The sequence below is a fragment of the Corvus brachyrhynchos genome, unplaced genomic scaffold, assembly GCF_000691975.1.
Source record: "Corvus brachyrhynchos isolate BGI_N302 unplaced genomic scaffold, ASM69197v1 scaffold4, whole genome shotgun sequence".
In the NCBI taxonomy this organism is placed as follows: Eukaryota; Metazoa; Chordata; class Aves; order Passeriformes; family Corvidae; genus Corvus; species Corvus brachyrhynchos.
Genome location: NW_008237878.1, coordinates 8,504,810 through 8,529,027, shown reverse-complemented (window position 1 = coordinate 8,529,027; position 24,218 = coordinate 8,504,810). Strand labels below are relative to the sequence as shown.

General features: G+C 38.9%; 1 protein-coding gene across 1 annotated transcript in view; it reads right to left on the bottom strand.

The window, feature by feature from the left end:
• The window catches only part of PRKAR2A (protein kinase cAMP-dependent type II regulatory subunit alpha), a gene marked incomplete at its 5' end in the record, with an annotated part of 36,629 nt that overhangs the window by 10,665 nt on the left and 1,746 nt on the right, over nucleotides 1-24,218 (bottom strand). The window contains 4 exons of the mRNA XM_017732323.1: nucleotides 2,255-2,408; nucleotides 6,359-6,465; nucleotides 7,574-7,657; nucleotides 9,269-9,321. Coding sequence (XP_017587812.1) covers nucleotides 2,255-2,408; nucleotides 6,359-6,465; nucleotides 7,574-7,657; nucleotides 9,269-9,321 — 398 coding nt within the window. The remainder of the gene's footprint in view (nucleotides 1-2,254; nucleotides 2,409-6,358; nucleotides 6,466-7,573; nucleotides 7,658-9,268; nucleotides 9,322-24,218) is intronic.

Below are 24,218 nucleotides of genomic sequence, written 5' to 3'. Positions count from 1 at the left end.
GGGACCGCCCGGACAGCGCCGCCACCGGCCCCGGCAAACACCGGCCCGAACGGCCTCGGGAGAGCTGCAACCGAGCCGCACGGACAGCCTGAAGGGAAGGGCACCTGCCCACCAGGTGTTTCTCATAGCGTCTGCCCCGTCTGGATCCGCGCAGGGTCGTGAAGCTAGCCAGAGCTGCGGTTTGCCTTGCACAGGTGGGGCCGTAAGTGTAAAAATCAGGAAGTCAGAGGAAAGGAGCAGAAATTTGGCTAGGAAAATGGTACCAAAAAACCTACAGTTAGTAGAAACATCCTAAGAGCCATTCCTCCGCTTCCCAAAACCATCAGCTGGTACCTAAGCAGCAGCATTTTGAGGTGAAGAGGTATTTTCAAGTAAGCGGATATTTTTAAGGGATGCATGCTGCAAATACGTGTAATAAGGACTAACAGAGGTGATACCAGTGGAACTTTAAAATTGAAGAGTGAGGAAGATGAAAGGCAGGGCGGTATTACTGTTATCCAAAGGAGAACAAGAGATGATACAGCATAAGGGATTTTTCAGTTTTTAAAGGCATTTTTCAGTGGTAGAAGTCTCTTCAAACGTTTGTTTGGAGAAGCAGAAAGATGCAGAAACAGTGGGGGGATTGTAAAAGCATAAAAAATCAGAATTCACCTGCTTGAGAGTATCAGTGAGGGAGGAGAAGCAGCAGTATTTGAATAAAAAAAAGCCAAGCCGTGAAGGCAGTATGTGAAGGCAGCATGTGAAGGCAGCATGTGTGGTAGTGAGGTTCCCCCAGACACATTCAGCAGCAAAGGCTGAGGATGCTTCCCTCCTCCAGAAGGGACCCACTGTGATAACTGCTTTGTGCTGAGCCTTCCAGATTTCTGTTGGCCTAAGCCTGCAATGCAGCAGGAGTAATCCACACTTCCCAAACGGCACATAACCAAAGAGCTTTAGCAATGACTTCTGCAGACTAATAAAAATATGTTTAAATTACATCAGGGACAAAATAGTACAATAAAACATGGCAACAAACAGAATAACTGGAAGAAATAACTGAAGTTTGAGAGCAAAATGCAGCCTTAGTTAATAAAATGTTCACATAACAGATGACTAGCAAGAGGTCCCTGGTTCATCTACACCTTGCTAATTAATTGAACATAATCACAGAAAAACTAAATCCAAAATTAACCCAATTTATGTCGTTCTTTTCAAAGGCAAACTGAACAAAGAATCATCTTCTCATTTTCTTCCTTTTATAAATGAGCTCAGTTTGTAGCTAGCTGCTTTGTTCTGTCTTCTTCCAGAAATGAGATTCTGACATTACTCCCTGGTTGATTTACCAAACTCTTTTCTTTCACCTCACAAATAAAAGAGAAGTCAGATCTCCCAGCAAGCGTTGAGATTGCATAAACAGCCATGTGTAACAGCCTATCAGTCCTACAATCAAGGTCACAACACACAGCCAACCCCCAGCGATAGTTGCCGAGGAGCCCAGGGCACACAGACAGCACACAACACTTGTTTGCTTCAAAGGCTCGGTTGATCGCACAATCCACTTATTATGCCAACCCTCACAGATGAGTAAGAGAGCACTGGGAAAATAATCCCATCCAAATAGTGCAGAGAAAAGAACTAAAAAAGGAAACTAATGGCTACAGCTTCACATTCAGCACTGCTGGGCTAGAGACAAAGCAACACCATCATTTAGCTTGGTATCTCATAGGTCATGCTGACCCAAGAGCCTCTTCCAAGGTAACAGAAAGGGACCAGAAACATCATGACAGTTTATTGTGAAGGAAAACAAAGCTTTGGGCAGTTTTCTGACCTCTTCAAATTACTAACATCCTCAAGAAGATATGTAACACCTTCCCATTCCATTAAGAGACAAAACGGTAGGAAGGTGAGTTGAAAATAAAGGACATCATTCAGATATTGTTTCCTCCTCCCAAAAAAAAGTGCATTAATGCCTCCACTGTCCTCTGCAGGATGAAAACAAAACCAGGAGGCTTTTTTCCCCCCTAACAAAAGCCACAATTACAGCAAAAGCAAAACTATAAAGGGACAGATAGAACTAGTGATATAGTTTTTACAGACAAGTTGTTCCAGCAAGTCAGCCAAAAAGATTTGCACAATGGATCTATCATGCCAGGAGATGAGATAGCAGATCCTGATAAAATACCTATGAGCAGAGGAGCCATACCAAGAGAAGCTCTGGACACAGTGAGTTACTGCTTAAAATATTATGCATGTAAGAGCAACTTCCTCTCCTTACCAGTCCCCAAAGGGCTCCTTCTGTTGTGGCAATAATGGTGGCAGCTCTAGGAGTGTTGTACATCAATGCCAGTTCCCCAAAACTGCCGTGATTATCGTAGCGGCCCACACAGCGAGACTGGTTGTCTTTTGCTACAACAATATCATACAGTCCTCTGGAAAACAACAGAATAAACACTTTTTATTAGACAACATTCCAGTACAAATCTTGAAAACAGCTTTTTGCTGTTATGCAAATGGTCCTTTTATTGCTGTGTGAGATGAAACTTTTTGAGCTTTCCAATTGCCTGATTCTCGCCTGCTTCTATCTACACTATTTTCACCATAATTGTCTCTTAATAAAGCATTTCACTGTGGATAGATAGGGGCAGGATCTACTCGGTTTCCTCTGCACAGTATTTTGATGTTGCTGTTCTGGCCAGGGTGAGAAGTAGTTTCATCATCTTTAAAGAGTGACATTTCACAGCATGTGTGTTACCCAGTGAGGCCTCTTTAGAGTGACTCAGATCCATCTCTACCCATTTTCTCAGTGACAGCATTGCTGCAGGACCTTTGGGACACACTCAATCCAACTGCTCACTTGCTACTATGGGTTTGTCTCAGCTTGGGGTATATCATAACCCCAAGATGCTCTAAACCCTCTGATACCTAGCCAAGATCTCTGAACAGATCAAGAGGAAATGTCCAGCCACCGGAAATCTCCTTGCACTTTTTTCATACCCAGCTGTAACCTGTTAAAATTTGAAAGACCTCCCTTGCCCTGTTCTCCATGAGGCACCCTTCCTACATTATAATGAAGTTAAGAGAACATTATTCCAGAATTTACAAAGAATCAAAAGATTACTCTGATGAAGTGCAGGTACAAGTACACCGAGTCAGAAGTCAAGACACAAATCTGCATCAAACTACAGCACAGGAACTGCCTGTTAAAAAAAAAAAAGCTGTGCACAGAAAGCTAGCCCTTTGAAAGTCAAACAAGTGTCTGTAACACCTTCAGGACTGTCATGCTTGGGGCTTTAAAGAATAAATTAAAAATACGGTTGGAGTAGGCTTGATTAATTCTTAGCTATGGCAACAAAGATTGTTCAGGGACTACCCACTGGCTTAAGACACTTCACAAAATGTATCATGCCCAGGAGAAAAGCAGGTAGGGAACACCTTCCTGGCTTTAAGCAACTGAATACAGGTATAATTTTCCTGACAAGTTTAGATCTTTGTCAGAAGAAATAGTATTATATCCCACAACATCACCAGGCACATAAGAAGAAAAAGGAAAAAGAATGACCAGAAATGGTACTAGGTGAGGAAGGTGAGGAAGGCAGGCACATGAGACTGTAACAATCCTAGCAGACACCTCTTATACTCTACTGCTTACTCACACCTAGGAGAGTAAGAAACCAGCAGCATACTAAAAGTAAACTAGAAAAGGATTAGTGTCGATGGAAAGTGTCACTAATTCTTGTAATGTCTGATATCTATTTAATGATTCTCTGAGAGGCACCAGAGGCAACAATCTTCAGAGCTGTTTTTTCGATCTGGAAGAGCCAGATGTGAGCACCTTAAGCAAAAGCAACAACAACTTCTCCCCATCTTTCAGCCTGAAAGTCACTTACTAGTGCCATTTATTTCCAAATAACTATAGCCACGTAACCTTCAGTCAAGCATTCAACTGTCTTTAGCCCAAGGACTAAACTGGTGAGGCAACACTGGGTGACCTTGGCTCAGCTTTACTGAGAAAACTGTTGCTGAGCTGTGAGAGAGTCCATGAGCTAAAGCCCTGCAAGATAAGAAGAATAAAAACAGACCAAAGTGTAACTGTTGAGATGGTAATCATTACAAGCCCAAGGACTCAAGTGAAAAGTACTGACATGAAAAAATATAAAACCCTCAGGCAAAAAAAAAAGCAAAAAAGCAGCTCAGCAAGATTGTAGATCAGTCTGTTCCAAGAGGCAGCAGAGGCCAATGCTGCCCCTCCTGAGTGATGACTGGTCCATCAGCACAGACCCAGCAGGTGATGAGCATCCCATGTTCAGCCATGCAGCACATTCCTCTGAGCTCTCCCCTCCATGCAGAGGGCACTAAACACCTGCTGCATCCTCAGGCTGCACCTGCCCTGCCTGCTGCCCCTCTGTGCATGGCGAAAGACACTGACACGAGCCATCTGGTGAGGAAGTACTGCAAGCACAAGGAAAAAAAGGCCTGTGCCAGAACACAAAGTCACTGTTCATTTAGACAGAAAGAAACCAATCCTCAGGAATATTTAGGCATTAATTACTTGGGAGTAACAAGACATGCCTACTCATGAAAGAGCCAGAGTCCTCCGAACTTGCACTTGCAAACAAGTGGAAATATTGTGGTTTTCCATAAGGTCCAGTATTCTGCTATTCTTTTGCATGAAAAAATAAGTGAGTGGGAGGTGGAGGAAGACTGGAAAGGGAGAAGGGACTGAAAATTCCTAACTGCAGAAGTTATTCCTAATAACCAAATAGCCAACAAAAGAGTTACAGCCGAGTTACTTCACCGCAAAGGCTGCTACGGTGTCACTAGACAACACCAAATTTAATTTCCTCCACTGTACAACCTTTCTGCCACATACTTTTAACTTGGGAATAAAACAAAACAAAAACCTAAAAGCCTGAAAACCAACACAACTATCTCTTGACAGAAAAAACCTGTTGTGGAATAACATTACATCAGTAGAACAGAGACCATAGAAGCATTTACCTGAATATCTAAGATAAGGTTCCATTTCACTTCTTCATTTTAGGCTAAAACTCATAGCAGGGAGCTTTTGATAACCAACAGGATAAGAGCCTTGCACAGAAACAAATCAAGATAGACTGATGGTATCTAACATTTTTGAGAGGCTGCCAAACCGAGTGTATGTTTCCTCAAAATTATGAACCACTGTTCTGCACAGATCTCATCTTTGCAGAACTAGTGGCTCTGGCTCCCACAAGTTCTGATCTGCAGTACCTTACTCTTATCTGTAACAGCCTGATCTCTCTGGTGAATATGGCAAGAGCAGGGACTTGGCCTGCCTAGCCAAAGACATAGGATTGGATTGAGGGAGAGCAGTTGAGGAAGATACCAGAGTGCAGAAATGGGGCACTGGTTTAGGCTAAGGGGTTGGTACGGCAGAGGACAGGGGAATGGGCATATGGTTGGAATATATTTGCTGCAGCCTTATGTTCTGTAATTACACTAATCAGAAAGGGGAATGTCCTTAAAATGAACACGAATCATTTCAAACGAACAATTTCTAACCTAGAAATTCTTCTGCAAATTCCTTAAACACAGCGTAAGTAGCAATTCAAAAAGCAACAACCTGTCTTGAAGACCTGCTTTGAAAGCATTTCATACAATATTAATGGTGCCATTATTTCAGTGATAAGCAAGATAACAGTGCACCAAAAGCGGTTTGCTAAGATCATGTTCCAACAGACATTTATAAATCACTCAGTAATATTCTGTTTAATATTACAGTTGTGCAGAAGGAAATAAATCCATGTTCTTAATTACTCTTTAGATATGGTTATTCAAAGTAACATTAGTCAGATTTCTTTTCAAAAGGGTAAAAGATACTCAAAATGTCCATGCACACATGTATCTATTATATGCCTGTTGTACATATAAGTGATCCCCAAAATTATGACATGAATTTGCTTGATGCAAGAAATTCCAAAATGGTACCTTAAGCTCTACAAATACAAATCACAACCAACAGAGGCAGAGCAACCCCAACTCTCTCTGAAGTCAGTCATCAAAACTAATTGGATAAAGTCGAGGTTGTTCCATGGTAGCCACTACCATGGATTTTTATTTCCTATATTCTCCTTCCTGAAAATAATCTCCTACCCCTTCCCCTTACCACAGTGCTACTTTTGCTGGTTCTCCCCCTCCTTCCTTCAGAAAAAAATAGAACCTGCTCTAGAGACAACATGTAATATGGCTGGTGTTAAGCTGTGCTCATGCTGATGGGCACAAAAATTGAACCGAACAAATAATTCTCCTTCAGAAACTGTCATGTAGAGTAAACATTCCCTGCCATTTCTAAGAAGCTGAAAAGAAACATCCTCTATATTTTACAGGCACAGCTGCTTACCGCTCAACGACATAGAAGTTATCTCCATCATCACCTTGGTCAATCACATGTTCCTGAGGTTTCACCTTCCTCTCAAACATGGCATCAAGGACCTGAGACAGCTGCTCCTAGAAAACAAACAGGAGGGGAAGGGGAAAAGTGAACTATCAGAAAACACACCTTAGCATTACTGCTGGGCAAGGGTGAGTTCGTTTCATTTGGTCTGGATAGTGAACTGGAACATGCACCATGCTTTTGTACATTTTACTGTACAAAAATACAAGTAATACTGATAATACATGTTGATTTCCACTAGCACCTCAGTCCTTTCCAGCTTATTAATGTAAGTTTAATAATGCAGACAACCAGACTTCTATCACAGAAGAGCCATTATCTCAAATTTATGTCCAAATGGCCCAATTTTCATAGTATTTCAGTGCCAAAGCACACACATATGTTTGGTATAATCTTCACAGCTTCACTGCAATGGACACACATCAATTCCTGTCGACAGTATGTGTATTTCATTGTATGTATATCTAGAAACTGCACCATGATCTACTAGTCAATTACCTGTACGGTCACCATCTAAGAGCCTCAGTCATGATCAGGAGTATACTGAACAAGACTCTCCATAGACTTATCTCCCCAGGTAGTCTGTGTCTTAGGGAAGCTGCAATTCCAGCCCCAGATGAGACAGGACAGGTACAGATGTGGAGCCCACACAGAAAATGGGATAATGCTGGTCTGCACAGTAGGCTCCAGCTGGATTTCCCTGATCAGCCACAACTAAACTTCCTTTTTTTGCAGGCAGCACAGCCAGGGAAGCTGTGAAAGCCAAGAAAGATGACACCATATAAATGCCTTGCCTTGATGCTGACCTGCTTTACCATCTTTGCAATTCCCAAGCCCATTAACAATATACTTTCACTGCATTTTCAATGACCAGATGTTCGAAGTTGAAGATGTAGATCACAGCTGAGTTTCTAAAAATACACTGCATGAACATGCAAGCCAGTCTTCATGCTGCTGATACACTTGAAATATTTACTGCGCTCCTGAAGTTGGAAATTATCATTGCAGTATCTCTAGGCCCACTACACTGAAAATATTCTTTATCTTTTAAATAGAATCCTACCTTCTTGTCTTTAAAAACTGTGTCTAGACTTTTAGATCATATTAACCGTACCTAACAAAAAATTAACTGAATTTAAGATTTCCTTAAAATGCTATTACCTGATCTAGGTTTTTGAAGAGCAGGATATCTTTACATGCTTCCTGCAGTCTGCATCGCTGTTCATCAGTTTTTGGATGAACTACCTTTAAAACAAAGTAGAACACAACAGTCATGACAACAAAGAAATATGATTACAAACTAAACTTCAGCATGAAAAAGCAGAACACAATTAAACTGTCAAAAGTATACTGTCCTTTTCTCTTGTTTGCATAAACAGTATTTTATATATATATATATATAAACACAATGCAAAACGGAATTAAAGATACATAAGAAAAATATTATGCTGACAATTAACATACTAAAAGTAACAGTCACAAAAGACAAGAAAGAAGAGGATGCCTTTTCCATTCCATTCCCTTCCCTTCTAACACAGCCACAGCCGCAGTCAAAGCTTGAGAGCACATGAAACAGAGGAAGAAGTGAACAGTTTTCTTCCTAAACTCTGGCTATATTAGTCCCAGTATACTTACTGTTGGCCCACAGGGAGTTTATACTATGTATCACACGTATGAGTCTCAGCCCATCCAATAAGAAGTTACTGAAGAAGCGTGGTTTTTTCTAACAAAATTGCTTAAATGAAAGCTTTGTTGTTTGAGATCTTTTGTTACTTCCTTCCATTTATAAACATCAGGTTAAAGGAATCAATACTCACTGTATCATAAAAATGTTCATATATGTACTTGTTAGGGTCTAATCATGAAAATACATTAAAAAATTAATTACCTGACATGCACCAAACTAACATTTCTTATTTCTGGAATAACAAGAATTCCAAAAACCAGTTCTATCAGTAGGCATTTCTAAAAAGTTATTTTCCAAAGTCAAGCAGGTCTCAGATCCTTGTTTAAAAGAAAATGGAGTACTGAATCATCAGTCAAGAAAATTAAGACTTTTGATGGAATAAATGTGTCCAAGTCTACAAACATTTAGATAACCAGACAGATTCATGGTCTTTTTTTCTTTTTATACTATATAAAAATTATTTATGAAGTGTATTTATGAAGTATCCCTTCTTTTTTTTAGAGAAATTAAATTAGATTTTCATTGCAGAAGTGTAAGCATCCTTGCGACGGAATGTGGAAAGGAATGCCAGAAGTCCAGTAAAAAAACATTGATTCTCACCAACCATGCTACAAGATTTGGCCACACAAACCCATCTGTAAAGAAATACAGTTACAGTATCTGGATTTGCAATTCCTAGAAATTCCCAGCTTTCAAGAACAAGAGAAAAAACAGGTGGCTGCAGACTTAAAATATTTCAACCAAGCATTTCTCCTACCCAGGCAGAACTGCTCTGACAAGAAAGACAGTAAAAAAGCATGTGAGGAATTTTAAGCACCCATGAAGAAACAGCTGTGGTAAAGCTTAACTAATTCTTCTCAATAGCATCGATGATCTAGCAATTGCCTCAACAAGCCTTTAAGAGAATTAAGAAAGGAAAATAGCCAAAATTTTAAACATGTTAGACTTAAGCACAGCTCTCAAGTCCTTTGAAGTAAAACTGTATTAAAGCTGTAGTGACTAAAAAAGTCTATGAGACAAAGTGGCTCAAAATTTCCAAGCAATGTCACTTTATCAACGTCACCACACCACGCTCAGCACAAAAAGCACAAGTGGTAAGAAAAGGCAATGTACATCTGCCTGTCAATCTGTAGAGAGAACCATGCATGGAGTGATTCCCTCACTCTTACCCTTTGTTCTGTATCTTCTTCCTCTTCATCTGGATTGAAAGCTTCAGCACAAACTTGGAAGAAAAAGAGAGAGGAGGTAAGTAAAAAGAAGTAATTACATGACAACAGCAAACAAATCAGTTTAAATACATTTCTTCTATTTTCCTACAGGAAAAACAAAATCACTTTTCATTTTGTCATAAGTGTCAGAGGCTCAAATCCTGTCTGTTCTCTGAGCAGGCACAGCATGGCTGTTCTCAGACTCTCATGTAAAAAGTCTGTGACTTAGTAAATAATCTTGCCTAGCAAGTACTCTGAAGCATGGACACAGATTTCCTTTCAGCTGGTATCAAAGCATAACAATCTCCATTCAGATTCATTTACAAGCATCTTCTCTAAAATGCAGGGGGAAAATACTGCTGCTACACTGCTTTGTTCTTTGCAGAGCAACGCACAGAGCAAAACACTAAAAAAAAAGGAGCACAAGGAAGGATGAGGCACTTGCTCCACCTCAACTCTGATTTGCAAGTGAGTATCTATATTTTGGGAGGTTTTTTCATACAGAGAAATAATGTTTTCACAGAAATCAACCTGGGAAATTAACAATCCACTTCACCATAGTATAGTCTATGAAAAAATAATATTTAGTCACATCCCCCACATGTTCCTCTATCTTACTACATTTTAACCAAATTAACATCACTTGGTGATATAAAACCAACTCCAAAATTTACACACAGTGGGGTTTTTTTTAAAAGGATGAGAACAGCTGTGGAAAACCACACATTATTGTGCTTTGGAACACGGCTCTGCCAAACATATCATTATACCTACAGGATCAACTGGAAGAGAGGCAATAATGCAGAGCTGCTGAAACTTCAAACCGTTTTTGTTCAGTTTTAATTCCTCAGAAAAGGCCTATCTTCAGTTATCTTAACACTTACACTATTACACAGTTTTACAATACTAAATACAGACACTTTAGCTACCAAAAGCCCATGGTTCTAGCTCAGATTTTCTTATTAATTCATGGATATTTACAGTTCTTGCATGTTGAGGTGCTCTGCACATTCTACCCACCTGTACACACAGTCAAGGAAAGTGAGTCAGTCCTGTTTTCATCTAGCTGTGTTCTTACTTTAATAAGGGTGGTCTCACTTCTGAGGTTATACATTACTTACAAAAGTTTACAAGGAAACACAGACAAGCATTTTCCCTGTACTTCATCCAGCATCCTGACAATATTGAAGACTTAGCAGAATGCCCAGAAGCCCACTGCAATGACATCTAACTGCTGAATTGACTAAGAAAGCATCAATAAAAATAAGCAGAAAAAAAAATCCAGAAAGTCTAGAATTCAGCAACTTGTAAACAGTTCAAAAATGTACACATGCCTGTTGACCCTGTCACTGTGCACTCAACAGGACTATAAAAATGCAAAACTCTAGCATAATTTACTAGGAAAAATTTGGTTGGCTTTGTGTGTCTTGATTTTTTTATTTGGATTTTTTTTCTCCCTACCTAAAAGATACAAGTCTGTCCTAGGACACTGGATTTTAATTCTTTTTTTTTCCTGGAGAGAGTGAGGAGACTCAAATGCAACAACAAGCACTCCACTTATCAAACTACAATGTAAAAACACAATCATATAATCATTAGGCATCAGGCATTTATAGAGTAAGTACTGCTCATACAATAAATCCGTTTAACAATACAGAAACAGTGTATTGACAGCGCACCTACCACACACATGCTTTTAGTTTAACAGAACCACCCACACTTAGGGCAGATACTCCACAAAGGATAAACAGCATTCTTCCCCAGCTGAAAAAAAGTATAGTCCACACCACAGTCCAAAGATGACTGGTTTATGGGAAGGTAGATGCCTACAAAGCTGCAGAACATGGACTGATAGGCTGATCCACTTAATATGCAATACAAAGGTACTTACAAAGAGAACATTATTAGCATTTTGGTGTGAAAGCTTTCCTCCTCCTTCCATTTTACACTAAAGATCAAAGTCTATTGTAAAAGCTTTGGGTTTTCTAATAAGGAACAGTTACTAAGAAGAAAGGCTCCATGGTTTAAACAGTATAGTGAAACTGGAGATAATAAACTCTCTTCCTATTGTACAACCAGTGTATCTTACAAGAAATTAGAGTCCAATTCTCTATTAAGCACAATATTACATACTATAAATGCACTTCTATACCTTTCTGAAAGTAACTGGTGCATAAGCAAATTCAAGATCTATGAATTCAGAGATCGCTGTACCACAAGATCATTCTATCATTCAAATTTTAATATTAAGCTGCAAATTTGATTTTGTTCCCATCTCAGCTGCAGGGAAGCTATTGCTAAAAATGCTTTGTAATTCAAGAAATTCTATTCAAGATTTCCTTGGGAAAACAAGTTTTATTACCAAAGCTAAAACTACGGCATTAAAGCAAAACCTTATCTTAAAACACACATCAATCAAAGCAACACAATCGTCTATAACTGCAGTATGAAATGGCTTTGGTTAAGGTTTGTCCATGTAGGTTTCCCCTATTTCATCTTACCCACTAAGGGTGAAAACAGCTCCCAAAGCCCACCAAGGATACAGACTAGGACTTAGTGCCCTTCCCTACATATGGAAATCACTTCTGTAATGCCCATGAATGGGCACCACAGAAATACAACAAAAATGTGGCAAAATACCACTTCTTCCCATGGTGTCACATAGAATGCCTTCCCATTATACTTTTCATTCTTCAGCCTCCTGCTGGGATTTCTTTTTCCATGGAGAAGAGTAGGCCAGACATTTTGACTTCAATTTTGGACAGCTCTGATTGACAGGACCCTGTTTACTTGCAGGCAGAGCTGTCACACTTAATGTAACATATCTGTTGCGGTATGGTTAAAAAGGGGGAGAGACACAAAATTATTATTTTTGATCTCAAGCTTAATTAATATTGTGATATACTGGAAAGCCAACAGAAAGCTTTTCAGACTACTCATAACAACCAACAGTATTTTCCAAGTACTTTAAAACACGACTAAAGAAAAAGCAGCATTACATCAAACCCATCCCATGTTTTATGTTGCAATATGTCCAATTTTTCTTTCTACTATTTTTAATTGGTAAATCACTTGGGAAAGTCTGTACAGTTGAACATATTACCTTTGTGTCTGTCTTACCTTCAAAATATTTCATGTTATCTGTACTGCTTGGCTATTCTTCTGGCTGTGAAGGACCCCCATGACTACCCTAAACTCTGCCAATCCCTGTCAGAAATCTAGGGAATTTCAGGACTCCTGAAGGTTATTCACTGTAATGTACTGCATTACAGTACAGCCAGTCCTAATGAAAAAACATTTGATCTTTCATCTTGACAAAGTGAAAACGTCCTTGGCCCATTATTTGATACGTGACTGAATTCACATATTAACTATTTAAGTGTCCCAACAAAACAGACACTCTTGAGGCAAGCTTGTTCTCACAAGATTCTCCTGAAAAGTGTTGTTTTTCAGACTCATTGAAATGGCAGTTGGAAGGGATCTCTCTCTGAATGAAGGTCATCCAGTCCAACCTACCCCTCCAAGGGGAGCTATTTGGAATGCTAGTTTGGGGCTGACCTAGAAACCTCCCAGGGCAAAGATTGCACATCTCTCTGCTAACCTGCTCCACCACCCTCCCGGGGAAGACGTTTTCCTAATGTGCAATTTAAAGTATGGTGTGCAATCTAAAGCTCACCAGTATCGTCATACAATTTGAAGTGACTTCTGAAATCACACCTTGCCTAGGTGAGATTTTCAGCACAACTCTGCCCCTGAGCAAGTGCTGAGCAAGAATTCATAAGTGGAAGTTACACACCAGCGTGACACATCTACAGCTCTATCAGCTCACACCATGCAGACCAAGCTTCCTTCCAAATCCACCCATACATAGTTCAAATAGCTTTGGAACATAAAAAAGTTCTCAATTTTATGAAGCTTTGAGATAAAAAGAAATTCAGGCTTTTATCCTACCATCTACATTTAATCTCTCTTAGCTTCTGCAGCTTCTACAGCGAGTTTAGCTTTCTCTCATGCCACACCTTCTTTGGCTTTCAAGAACATCTGTTAACACTTCTGAAGGCTCAGAAATGATACAGCTCCATCGCTGCTTTGTTATGCAGGTGACAGCATCTGAAAGCAACCAAGATCTCTGTAGCTGCAGCAATGACATCAGCAGTGGATGGGTGAGGGGGAAGCAAGGGGTGGGGAGAGTATGAAAAGCAGTAAGACAAGTTTGCCAGTACAAACACCACCTTTGTTTATGCAAGTTTTAATCGCTCTCAAGATAATATTGTTCTGCAAAATATATGTTTTGTCAAGATCAAAGTCCTTGCACTCTATGCAAATCTGTATGCAAATAACAGTTGAGCATTTAGCTCTGGCAAGTAAATTCAGCCTCCAAGAGAAATGCACACCATCCCTGTCCCTGAAAGATCAGGTTTTTTCAAAACAACAACCAAGAGGCTGAGGCCTGAAGACCTTCAGACACACACAAAAGAAGGAAATTAAAGTTCTATGTTTTATGTAAGGTGAATGCATTATTAATATTTCTGTTGCTACTGAAACAAGTCGCAAATAGATGCCCTGTCATACTCTCTTTTCAATTTTGGATGCCACCTTCTGTACTGCAGAGTGAAATCCTATTCACTCTTCCTTACTTATGAGGATGCATCACCTCCAATTGATCCTATCAGACCCATTAATGAAAATCCACCCAGAGCAGTACATGCAGAACCGCTTTTCCAGTTATCTATTCAGATGAGTAATCTTAAACTATGTTTAAGGCAGTGTTCTTTGCATTTGAGTTTGTCAAAGCTTCAAACATTTTCTAAGTCTGTCTCTCAAGGGACAGATGCATAGCCTCTTCTGGGAGCACTATGCCAGCTGGAAAGGTGACCACTTCCAGTGGCTTGTCATTCTCTCTGACAGCTGAGTTGCACTTCAAAACGATGGAGTCACATGAATTAGGAAGCTTAAACAGCACTTATACATAGGTCTTTGCTGGCACAGCTAAACGTGATTTTCCACACTTGGGAAACAACTTCAAGTTTCCTCTCACTTCTATTGCTGGTTAGCTCAGAACTTTTTGGTTTAAAAATTGCACTTTGTTTCTCAAGTGAAAGATCTCACCATGTCAAAGCAGACGACAGATTCATACCTCGATCCAGCAAGTAGGAAACAGAACCTGCACCCATTTGCACCACCTGAGCCATTTTCACATTTATGACAGGTTGGAAAGAAAAGCAACACTGAAACCCAAAGAACAGTTAACATATGCAGGAAAATCAGCGGTTTCAGCCTTCAATTCACTAATGAGAGAACTGACTGAAATCAAGGGTAAATTTTCTTGTTAAAACCAACGTTGCTGCATCAGGCCAAAACTCAGATCTTGGGTCTTAAAAGACTGGTCTCCAGATGCAGTACCACCTCCTGACTTCATTCTTAATTGTCATAGAGGCATAACTGAGACATGATTTACAATGACCAGGACTTGAGCAAACAACCCCCCCCTTCAAACTTTGTCAAACGCCAAAGCAGAATATTCAAACGTGCAACCACTTGCATGGCCAAATATGTCAAATCAAGTGTAAGATTTTTTTCAGTGGAGAAATATTTATAAATAATTCATTTCAGGGGGAAAGGAAAAGAATGGATTTTCAGTTCTTGAAACAGCTTCAAATGTCATTTAAAGTTAAAAGGAAACTAAATCAAGTTGGTTCTTCACAGGCAGAGTTCTTCTGTATTACAGATTAACTACAAAGGCACTCAGACACAGTATGGCTGTGCCAAACCAGCTCTGTCCAGTCAGGATTACAGGTTCAGGCACACTCCACTGGTCCCAAAGCCTGCTCAGGTTGAAAAGCTGCACAGATCAGGCAGCTTCTTTTGTCAGGCAAAGAAGCCTACGACCACTGATGGAGCTTAAGGCCCTAAAATCCTGCACTGCTGAAATGCTCAGCTGGCTCTACCCAAAGCCTTGCTTACAGCCCCAAGTCAACCTGAAAATGCCCCCCTCTGATATGGACACTACCTATGCCCATTACTTTAACAGAGTAGCAAAACTGAAGTCCCAGGTAGAGCTTGGAGAGACTCCACTCTAGTTCACAGCTGGATAAACCCTTTTGCCAAGAGAAGTGCATGACGTGTCACAGTGCTTGCTAATCTTGCCTTTAGAAATCTTTGATAACCATTTCCTCACCACGATTATGGACTTTCCAATAGGATTATCTAAATCAGACTTCTCCAGCTTGTTCTCTTTCCATCAAAAGAGAAATGCTATAGTTCCAGCGACAATGGCTTGTGACAAAACTGTAACACCATTGTCACACACTCCTACTTCATACTACTTTTCAGTAGCAAGTTCAGAACAGACTGCACAATCAATTATAAATGCCACCTTTTATGATAATGGGGTTTTTTTTCTTCACAGGAAATCCAACTTTACGTGAACAGACACCTTTTCTCCCAAGATGCGTAAGTAAAGGCAACATAATAAGCCCTTTAAAATTATGATAATTGGTTGACAGCTATTTCCATATGTGCATTTGTTTTATATATTCTGAATAATGCAGTTTTCAAATATTCTTATTACATTCATACAGAAAATCTGGTTTTAAGTGTTTCTTTAAAAGGCTTTATCATCAGATGCACAGTAAAACAATTGAGACAATGCCTTACAGCAGAATAACCATTAAAATATTTTTTTTTTCCCTGCTACAGGAAGATTTGGCAAAGTATTTAAAATTACATTTCCCTAGGGGCAAACGAGAACTTTCATGATGAAAGAACTACAATAATAAACAGAAAGTAAATAATCACAATCTCTTTTAGATTCATATCTTTACACACATATCATGAAAGCATTACAAGCAGACAATACTTCTTCAACTAGATTTTAAAGACAAGCATAAAGCACTTATAACAAGATACAATGCATTCCTACTTAATTATTATTCCTCGGTAGGCTTTGTTCAGGGTTGGTTTTTTGTTTTGTTTTGCTTAACTCCTTCTGCAGCCTGCAGGGATCTGGCCTGGAAACCATCCCCAGGTTAACTGACTCAGGGACACAGCACCAGACAAACCACAGACGAAAGGCTTCACAGCACCCCGGGAATCTGCTCCAGGGACCTGTCAGGAAAAGACATTCCCTATCAAACTAAGAGGCAACTTGCTGAGGGTCTTACTGAACTGCATCAAAACTTCAGAAGACAATCCTCATCCTGTGTATCTTTATTTAAATCTTCCTCCTACTCAGGAGCAATTAAAATAAAAAAACTTGTGCCAGTGTAGGACTAGAGACAGAATTCTCCTAAGCATTTCTCCTACCTCTTTGGCATAACCAAATGAACATGACATTTGCCTTTTTTTTTTTTGGCAACTAAACCAACAGCTGTTTATCATTGTATTTGCTTCATGTGGTTGCCTATTTAATTATATCAAGGTGCAACTTTTACTTAATGCCCTTATTATACCAAATGTTATAGCTATAATAATGATTATAACAAATGTTATTATGAGTTACATATAACATGTTATATGTATTAGTTACATATAAATGTTATAATGAGTTATGCCAAATGTTTTAGCTTATCCTTCCTCTCTGCATGCTCACACATTGGAAGGGTTATACTCTCGCACCTCACTGAAGCCACATGCTGCAGGAGAATGATGATAAACTCATGAGGCTGTAATTCCCAGACTGCAGTTTTTGATAATTTGAAAATTTACAATTTCCAGAAGACCTATGACGAAAGCACTCTGGTGATAAAATAGAGCACTCTGCAAGTCTCTCCTGTACAGCTGGAGGAGCCAAGGGACAATATTGCCTGATTTCACAGAATCATCTGCTAACTAAGCCACAACTGGGGCTCCTGCCCTTTGGGCTTCCATGTCTCAATTCACAACAAGAGAGCCCAACATCCCATCAGACACTGGTGTGCTCTGGGACTTGCAGTAAGAGGTAAGTCGGCATGAAAATTAAAACAACAGAAATACTTCCATCATGGTAGAGGACTAAAAGAAAAGAAGGTTTTCCATGTGGCTGATCATTGCAGTAAACAGCTCTGACATAGTAACAACCAAAAGCAAAATACTGCCCTTTTAATCTTAAAACAGTAATTTACAATTTGCTACTTGTGTTTCCAATTCCCTTTACTACATATAAATAGAAATCTAAAATGGTAGCAGGGTATTTTGGAGTTACACATTATTCCATGTGGTGAAGCCTGGGAAATACAAACGGAGCAGGCTTTATTCTTGCAAGTTAAGAAATCAGAAGACTGAAATGGATAAACATGCTGCTGACCTTGTTCAAGCCTTCTAAGAGAGCCTTACCGATGAGATAGTCATCCATAAAAAAGGTCTCCTGGAAAACATGATGCTACTACTATTTCAGAGCACACAGATTCACAATTGTAGAAGTATGCCTTCTGCTTTAATGATCTTCTGGTTTAGCCTATCACATAAATCTTAACACATTTCCAAATGTGTTACGTAAGCAAGGCAGATAAAACCAGAAATTCAGCATCAATAATGTTTATGTGCCTGAAACAGTGATACTTTCTCAGTTAAAAACAGCACAGAGAATGTTCATTTTACATTCAGTTTACATCAGAACAGCACAAGTTTCCAGAAATGGCTCAAATATATACCTTCCCCCCGCAAAAAAAAGGCACGTAGCTTACAGGCTTTTAGTTGCAAACTGTAGATAGAAGAGAGAATTTAGCTAGGAATAAAACAGGAAAAGTGTTTTTCTAGTATAGAAATAAGAAATTTTCTTTCAGTTTACAGATAAGGCATTTTTTGCTTTTATACTTGCAATTCTGCCATATGAATTGCTAAAACTGCAATAAGTCAAATAATATTTTAAAAGAACCTCCATCATCTTGAGAAAGTGTAGTGAAGCACTCTTTGCCTTAAAATTTCATTTCGCAATGAAGATTATCTGTATCTTTCTGACATCTATCATGACAGAGAACCAAAGGATGTCTAAGTGCTAGAAGGCACTTCTGAAATCAATGGTTCAGCAACCTATATATGATTTTTAAAGATTTCTAGAGAATGTCCAAATATATTAAAAACCACATTACCCTGAATAGAACAACTAACACCTATTTACCTGTAGCAACAGGGAACAGTAAGAAATTAGCATGGCTTGACACAAAAGGATTGTGTGCAGAGGAATGATGTGGAAGCCCCCAGGTCCCAGTGCTTGGAAACTACTGCTTCCTTTCCTAGCACACCAGAAAAGCAGGAAATGTGGGAAGTTACTGTCCAACCTCTTGAAGAAAAACCTGGCAGCTCCCCCCATTCCTGTGTGGCTGCTGAGCAATTCCAGTGCCCTGGTGAGCACCAGCCATGGCAAAGGTGTAACTCTTTCACTTGATGCAACTCATTCGTTTCCAGCCAGCTCTGGACTTCAGTGTCTCACTGAATAAATGGATTGTCTTTGCAGGAAATACACAGTTGAAGAGGTCTGGCAAAAGACTAATACTGGGTAGGACTTCATCAGTTGGAATCTGTGTGCTTTACTTATGACCAGTTTTGCGTTTTTCCATTAGAGAAAATTAGTGAGCTTAAGAAAATTATGCTCTTTCCTCTCCCAAATTTTGGAGACATGGGAAAAACACACCAAATCAGGTAAGTGCTTCAGGCAGCCAAGTACCCACACACAAGCCACCTCCCAAAGTCAAGCCCTGATTCAAGTCTCTCTTCAAATGAGAACCCTGTAAAAGTGCTCACAGCAGTTCCTGAGATTGCTTTAATATTTCCTGTAGTGAGTTTTCATATTGCCATTCTATTCCCTATAGTGAGGTTTTTTGTATTCTTATGAAGTTTTCTGTTATTCTGGGGTACACACAGACTCAGCAAGGTTCTGGTGTTAAAAACAACTGAGTAAAGTTTCTGAAATTATAACCTTTCATATTTAAATCAGGTCTGTTTAAACTTTTCTGTTCTACGTGGACTATTCAATCAATTTCACATTTAAACTGAAGTTACAGCAACCTAAACTTGCATGAGTGTAATAATCAGTACAGGAGCCTAACAACATCTGTGACTTTGTCTGAAACTTTATATTAAAATAGGGATGAAGTGCAGCCTTACATATTCACAAGAAAAATACAAAGCACATCTGACTCTGAGGTCACTCTAAAGATACATCACAGCACCAGGTTTTGCACCAAGTATAAAACTGCCTTTTTTAGCCTGCATTGTCACAGGCAGTTTGAGATTTCCTAAGGTGTGTTTGCTTTCTGTCTCTTGTGCAACAAACCATATTGTAATATTTTCATTTTGGCTTTTATTCCATGTTAAAAACCATCTTGAGTTCAAACCAAAAGAAAAAAAAAACAATTCTTTGTCACACAGAAGAGAAAAATTAAATTCCAACCACCAAAGGGGAATTAAATTTTGTTTAAACAATCAGCTAAAAGCTGATGTTTTCAAAAGTATTTATGTATCTAAAGACATGGACCAGCATTTATGTAGGCTTTTTAAAGATCTTTAATGTAAAACAATTAATGGAAGTTAATCACTTCCACCTTTTGCTACCTGAATACTTTTGAAAAACTGATCCATACTGCACTACTTGCTTTAAAATGTGCAGAGCTATACTTATGCTCCCACTTAGTAAGGGCTAATTTCAGTTAAAACATTTTACTTTGGACAACTTCTAATTTTTATGTGACAGTCTAGCCATGAACTATTATTAAGAAAGAAAAAAAATTTTTAAAACATTAAATATTAATTAATTCCACTCCACTGTAGCACTTATGTGCATTAAGCAGACTGGATCAGATTTCTTCTGACCACGTATTGCACTGACTTAAATTTTAAGTAAGGATGCTCACAGTGCTGTATTTCTCTTTATGTCATTAAAAAAACCCTGCAGAATTGTTCACAACACTGTGAAATCCAACTAACTGTGAAGTCATGACTATTAATTTCCAAAAATAAGCTTTTTATTATTCACTGAATGTCAATCACATGCCAGGAATTTTTAAATAAGTCCCAATATTGCAAACAGAGAAAACAAGCTTTTTTTGTTTAACGAATAATGATTCAGACACTTTCTTACAGGAGAGCACCCACACAATTTATCACCACTTTCATCTGTCATCCCACATGCTTGGCTTTTGCTCATATCAACATTTTTTAAAATGAATTATTTTCACTCTAGTTATGATATCAGTTTTGCTATCATTAGGGCTAGCAAAAAATCATAGAAGCTTCAGGTTGTTGATACAGGAAAACTGTGCCATTTGTAAAAATGTGAATTTTTGAACTCTTAAGTGTCTTATCATTTATTACCTGCCTAAAAATCTTTCAGCAGAAGTTATTATGCCATCAGTTTTGTAAGATGATGAATAATCAATACAGAAATTCATTAAATAGCTTCAAGAGAAGAAACCAGATCCTGACTTTCAAGTGAACCTAATAATCAGATAATAATCAGATAAATATACAGCAAAGAGAACAGCACAGAGGAAGTCCATCATCACTCTCCGTCTTCCTCCCTTGATTATTTCAAGTGATGAGATTTTTATCACTGAAGTAGTAGACAGTATTCTGCAAGAGCAAATACTCAAAACAACCTCCCAAGAGAAGTGTTGCCTCTTGCTTCATTGCTGCTACTTAGATGTCCTAATTTAACAGGGTTCCAAAACAGTATTTTTTACCAAATACTAACATGCTGTGTGGCAATAATTAACAGAAAAGTTTTATTAGAAAATGACTTTTGTTAAAGCTCCTAAAAGAAATTTACTATGTGTAATATTATCACATCCTGACATCTCATCTTGCCAGGGTGTGAAGAAAATGCTGTATCGCACTGAAAGCACAGAGGAATATCAGACTTTAGCAACATATGTACGTTATGAGATGACTGCTCATCTTTCGCAGGAGCCAGACTAATGAAGAGTTCAAGGTAAAGAATCCCCACCATTGTCAAAATAGAGAAGAACCAGTGAGTTGGAAGAATCAACAGTTCAAGGCCTTTTACGGAAGCTTATGTGATGAGGAAAGAAAAAGCCAGAAACTGACAGGGAATATTGATTTACGCATTATTCAAAACACAAAATTACTCAAATACAAAAAAAACCCCCAAAAAAACTCCACAACACCAAACCATAGTGTCACATCAGATTGTTAGAGGCAAGAGAAATATCCAAAGTACTGATTCTGAATCCAGCATCTGCTGGGGACACTGACAGTTGGCGACTGTCAGGGTCCCACACAATGCTAAGGTTTGTTCCACAGAGGAAAACAGGATTCAGTAACATTTAAACAAAATTAACCTCTACATACAAAACCTTTATTCAGCAACCCCATCTTAGGGGAAGGTTTAGCACCCAGCTCCAGGAACAGATGTGATCCTTCTCACTCCACTCAGTCTCTGCTGAAAGCTGCCCCACCAAAGGGACCAAATGAGGCAAGTCTTGTTCATCTGATTATTTTCTATATTAACATGAAAACAGGCACAGACCCTGACAGTCATGTTACTATTAAGGAAATAACTATCATATATTGCTTCCCTAGATTATATAGGTCAATTTTCTGCTTATAGCTGTTGAATGTGAAAACTGTAATCTCATCCCACTGGGGCCAAAGAAAGGCTCATGAGGGAGTACAGGCAAAGGCAAAAGAAATATATTATACCAGTCACTCAGATAAACAGAAATAATTGGAGAAAAAAGCTTAAAACCTTCTGCGACATATGTATGGTACGGGTTTCATTTTGTCAGATTTTCCTATCCCAAGAAGAAATCAGCAAGTCTGCTGGAGAGTGGGTGTTCTGCGGAATGAATCAAAGGTGTCTAGAAATGGCAATACAGAAATCTATCAAATAACTTAACTTTTCTGAAATATGCTAAAACTAAAAGAGGAGAAACTATGCACAAGTGAGACTCTAGTGGGCGTCACACTCTTCATTCCAAAAACACAATTACCTTTTCATTCATATCCTGCCAGGAGGAAAATTCTCCTCAGTGTTACATACCAGCTGTTATAATGGGACAAATATCAATGCTCTCTTCCTCTAGTTTTGAAACAGCTTTCATATAATCGAGAAAGGAGGTATCACTGATTTCTGCCAACTCCCTGCGCCGTGTAGTCAGTCCTCAACCAAGGGCAGAGATACAGGCATGCTCTGCAGCCTTTCATTACAGAAAACTAAGTGACTAACATAATTAAGTTTGTCAGGAGCCCCTATGCTTGGAGGAAAATCAAGGCACATAATGAAGCAAGTATGAATTTCAACCCAGTCCAGTTCTTGGGAGGAAGGAATTTATAAGGGTTTCAGGCCATTCAATCCAAGCCTGGGCAAAGGGAGTCAGTCAGCAATCCGTGTAACACAGGTTACACTGGCAGAAGGCTCAGACTTTGCTAACTCACTTAGAGCCGCAGCAAGACAACAGCTCTACTGGATAATTAGCACTGAAATTGCACCACAGCCTATGGCACCCTAGAGCTAGGAGGTTTCCAAATTAGTGAGGTGGTTTTTTTCCATTTTAGTTCCTACAACAGATATAGCTTATGATTTTACAAACAGATTATTTTAATGAAGTCAGCTACCAGCTCAGATACAAATTAGAGCTGACCAACTGTTTGTGCACACACTGTGGATCTCAACAAGTTACATGGCCAAACATGCCACACACAAGCCAGCTATTCACTAGATTAATTTCTAGGATAACATCAAGCTCTCATTTTTCCTTCTCCCTCCAAGCATTCCATGGAAAAGGCTGTTTCTCTTCATGAGAACACTACTTTACCACTCTGCACTTCTATAAATAATTACATGAACATGATTAGATAAGTCCCCCTTTTCCAGGATGACCCTCCTGCACAGTCCATTTTGAGTAAGTTTTAAAGAACAACAGCTAAATATTTACAACATTGGCAGTATTTACCAAAACAGTTTATATGTTTCATAACTAGAAATAAACACCTAAATGAAAATTTAGTAATCATTAGAACAGATTTATTCTATGGGTTTATAGATCTCTAAAATTTGCAATAGTGCACCAAGGGAATCACGATCATCCTGTTATCTGCAGGCAACTAATCACAACAGACCAGCAGAAAACACTCCAAGTTTAATATTATGAATTAATAAAGCAACTTAAAAGAGATTCTCTAACTGCTATGTGTAAGAGAGCATAATAAACACTTGTTAGCCTCCAAGAACATATCTCTAGTTGAATGTTTTACCAGAACAATTATTAGCCTGTCCTAAACTGTATGTATAACATAGACAATTACTTTATCAACTTTTCCTTTAATTAAAACCTAGTGAACAATGAGGACAATGCTGTAATTTCCTAGGCAGCCAAATATTTAAAGAGAAAATTCTTGCTTGAATTTTTCTTCAATACATCCCATGTTAGCTTTTTAATTCTCTGTAAATCTGCAATTTTGTGCATGTAAATGTTGATAGCAGCAAGCAACTGAGCTCTGCTCTTCATTCCCCTTACAAACACACACTGCACTGGAAATACAGAAATACTGGTTGGACTGACAAGGTTCAACATGGACTAGCCGAAAGCTCTTCTGAAGAGAAGAGCAGAAAAGAATACACTAAATGCAATTACAAAAAGAATTACATGCCAGCTTTTCTTCTCCATGGTTTGTTCTGCTTTACTTCATTAGTTAAATCCAGAAACATTTAGCTACTAGGCTGAGTAATCTGTAAGGCAACATTGGTTTAGTGTTTGCTGTTATTTGTTGGTTTATAAAGACAAAAGCTATCTTACAAAAATTGCAGAATGAAAACTTGCTTAAAACCTAATGCATCTAACACACAAGTCAAACCAAATTCAGAGCACAAACCCAGGAAATCAGTCAGTCATTTTATGCGAGGGACTGTAAAATGTGGTTGCCTATGATGGCAGGGGGCTGAGCTTGGTAACCCAGCAGAGCTCAGGCAGTCTCA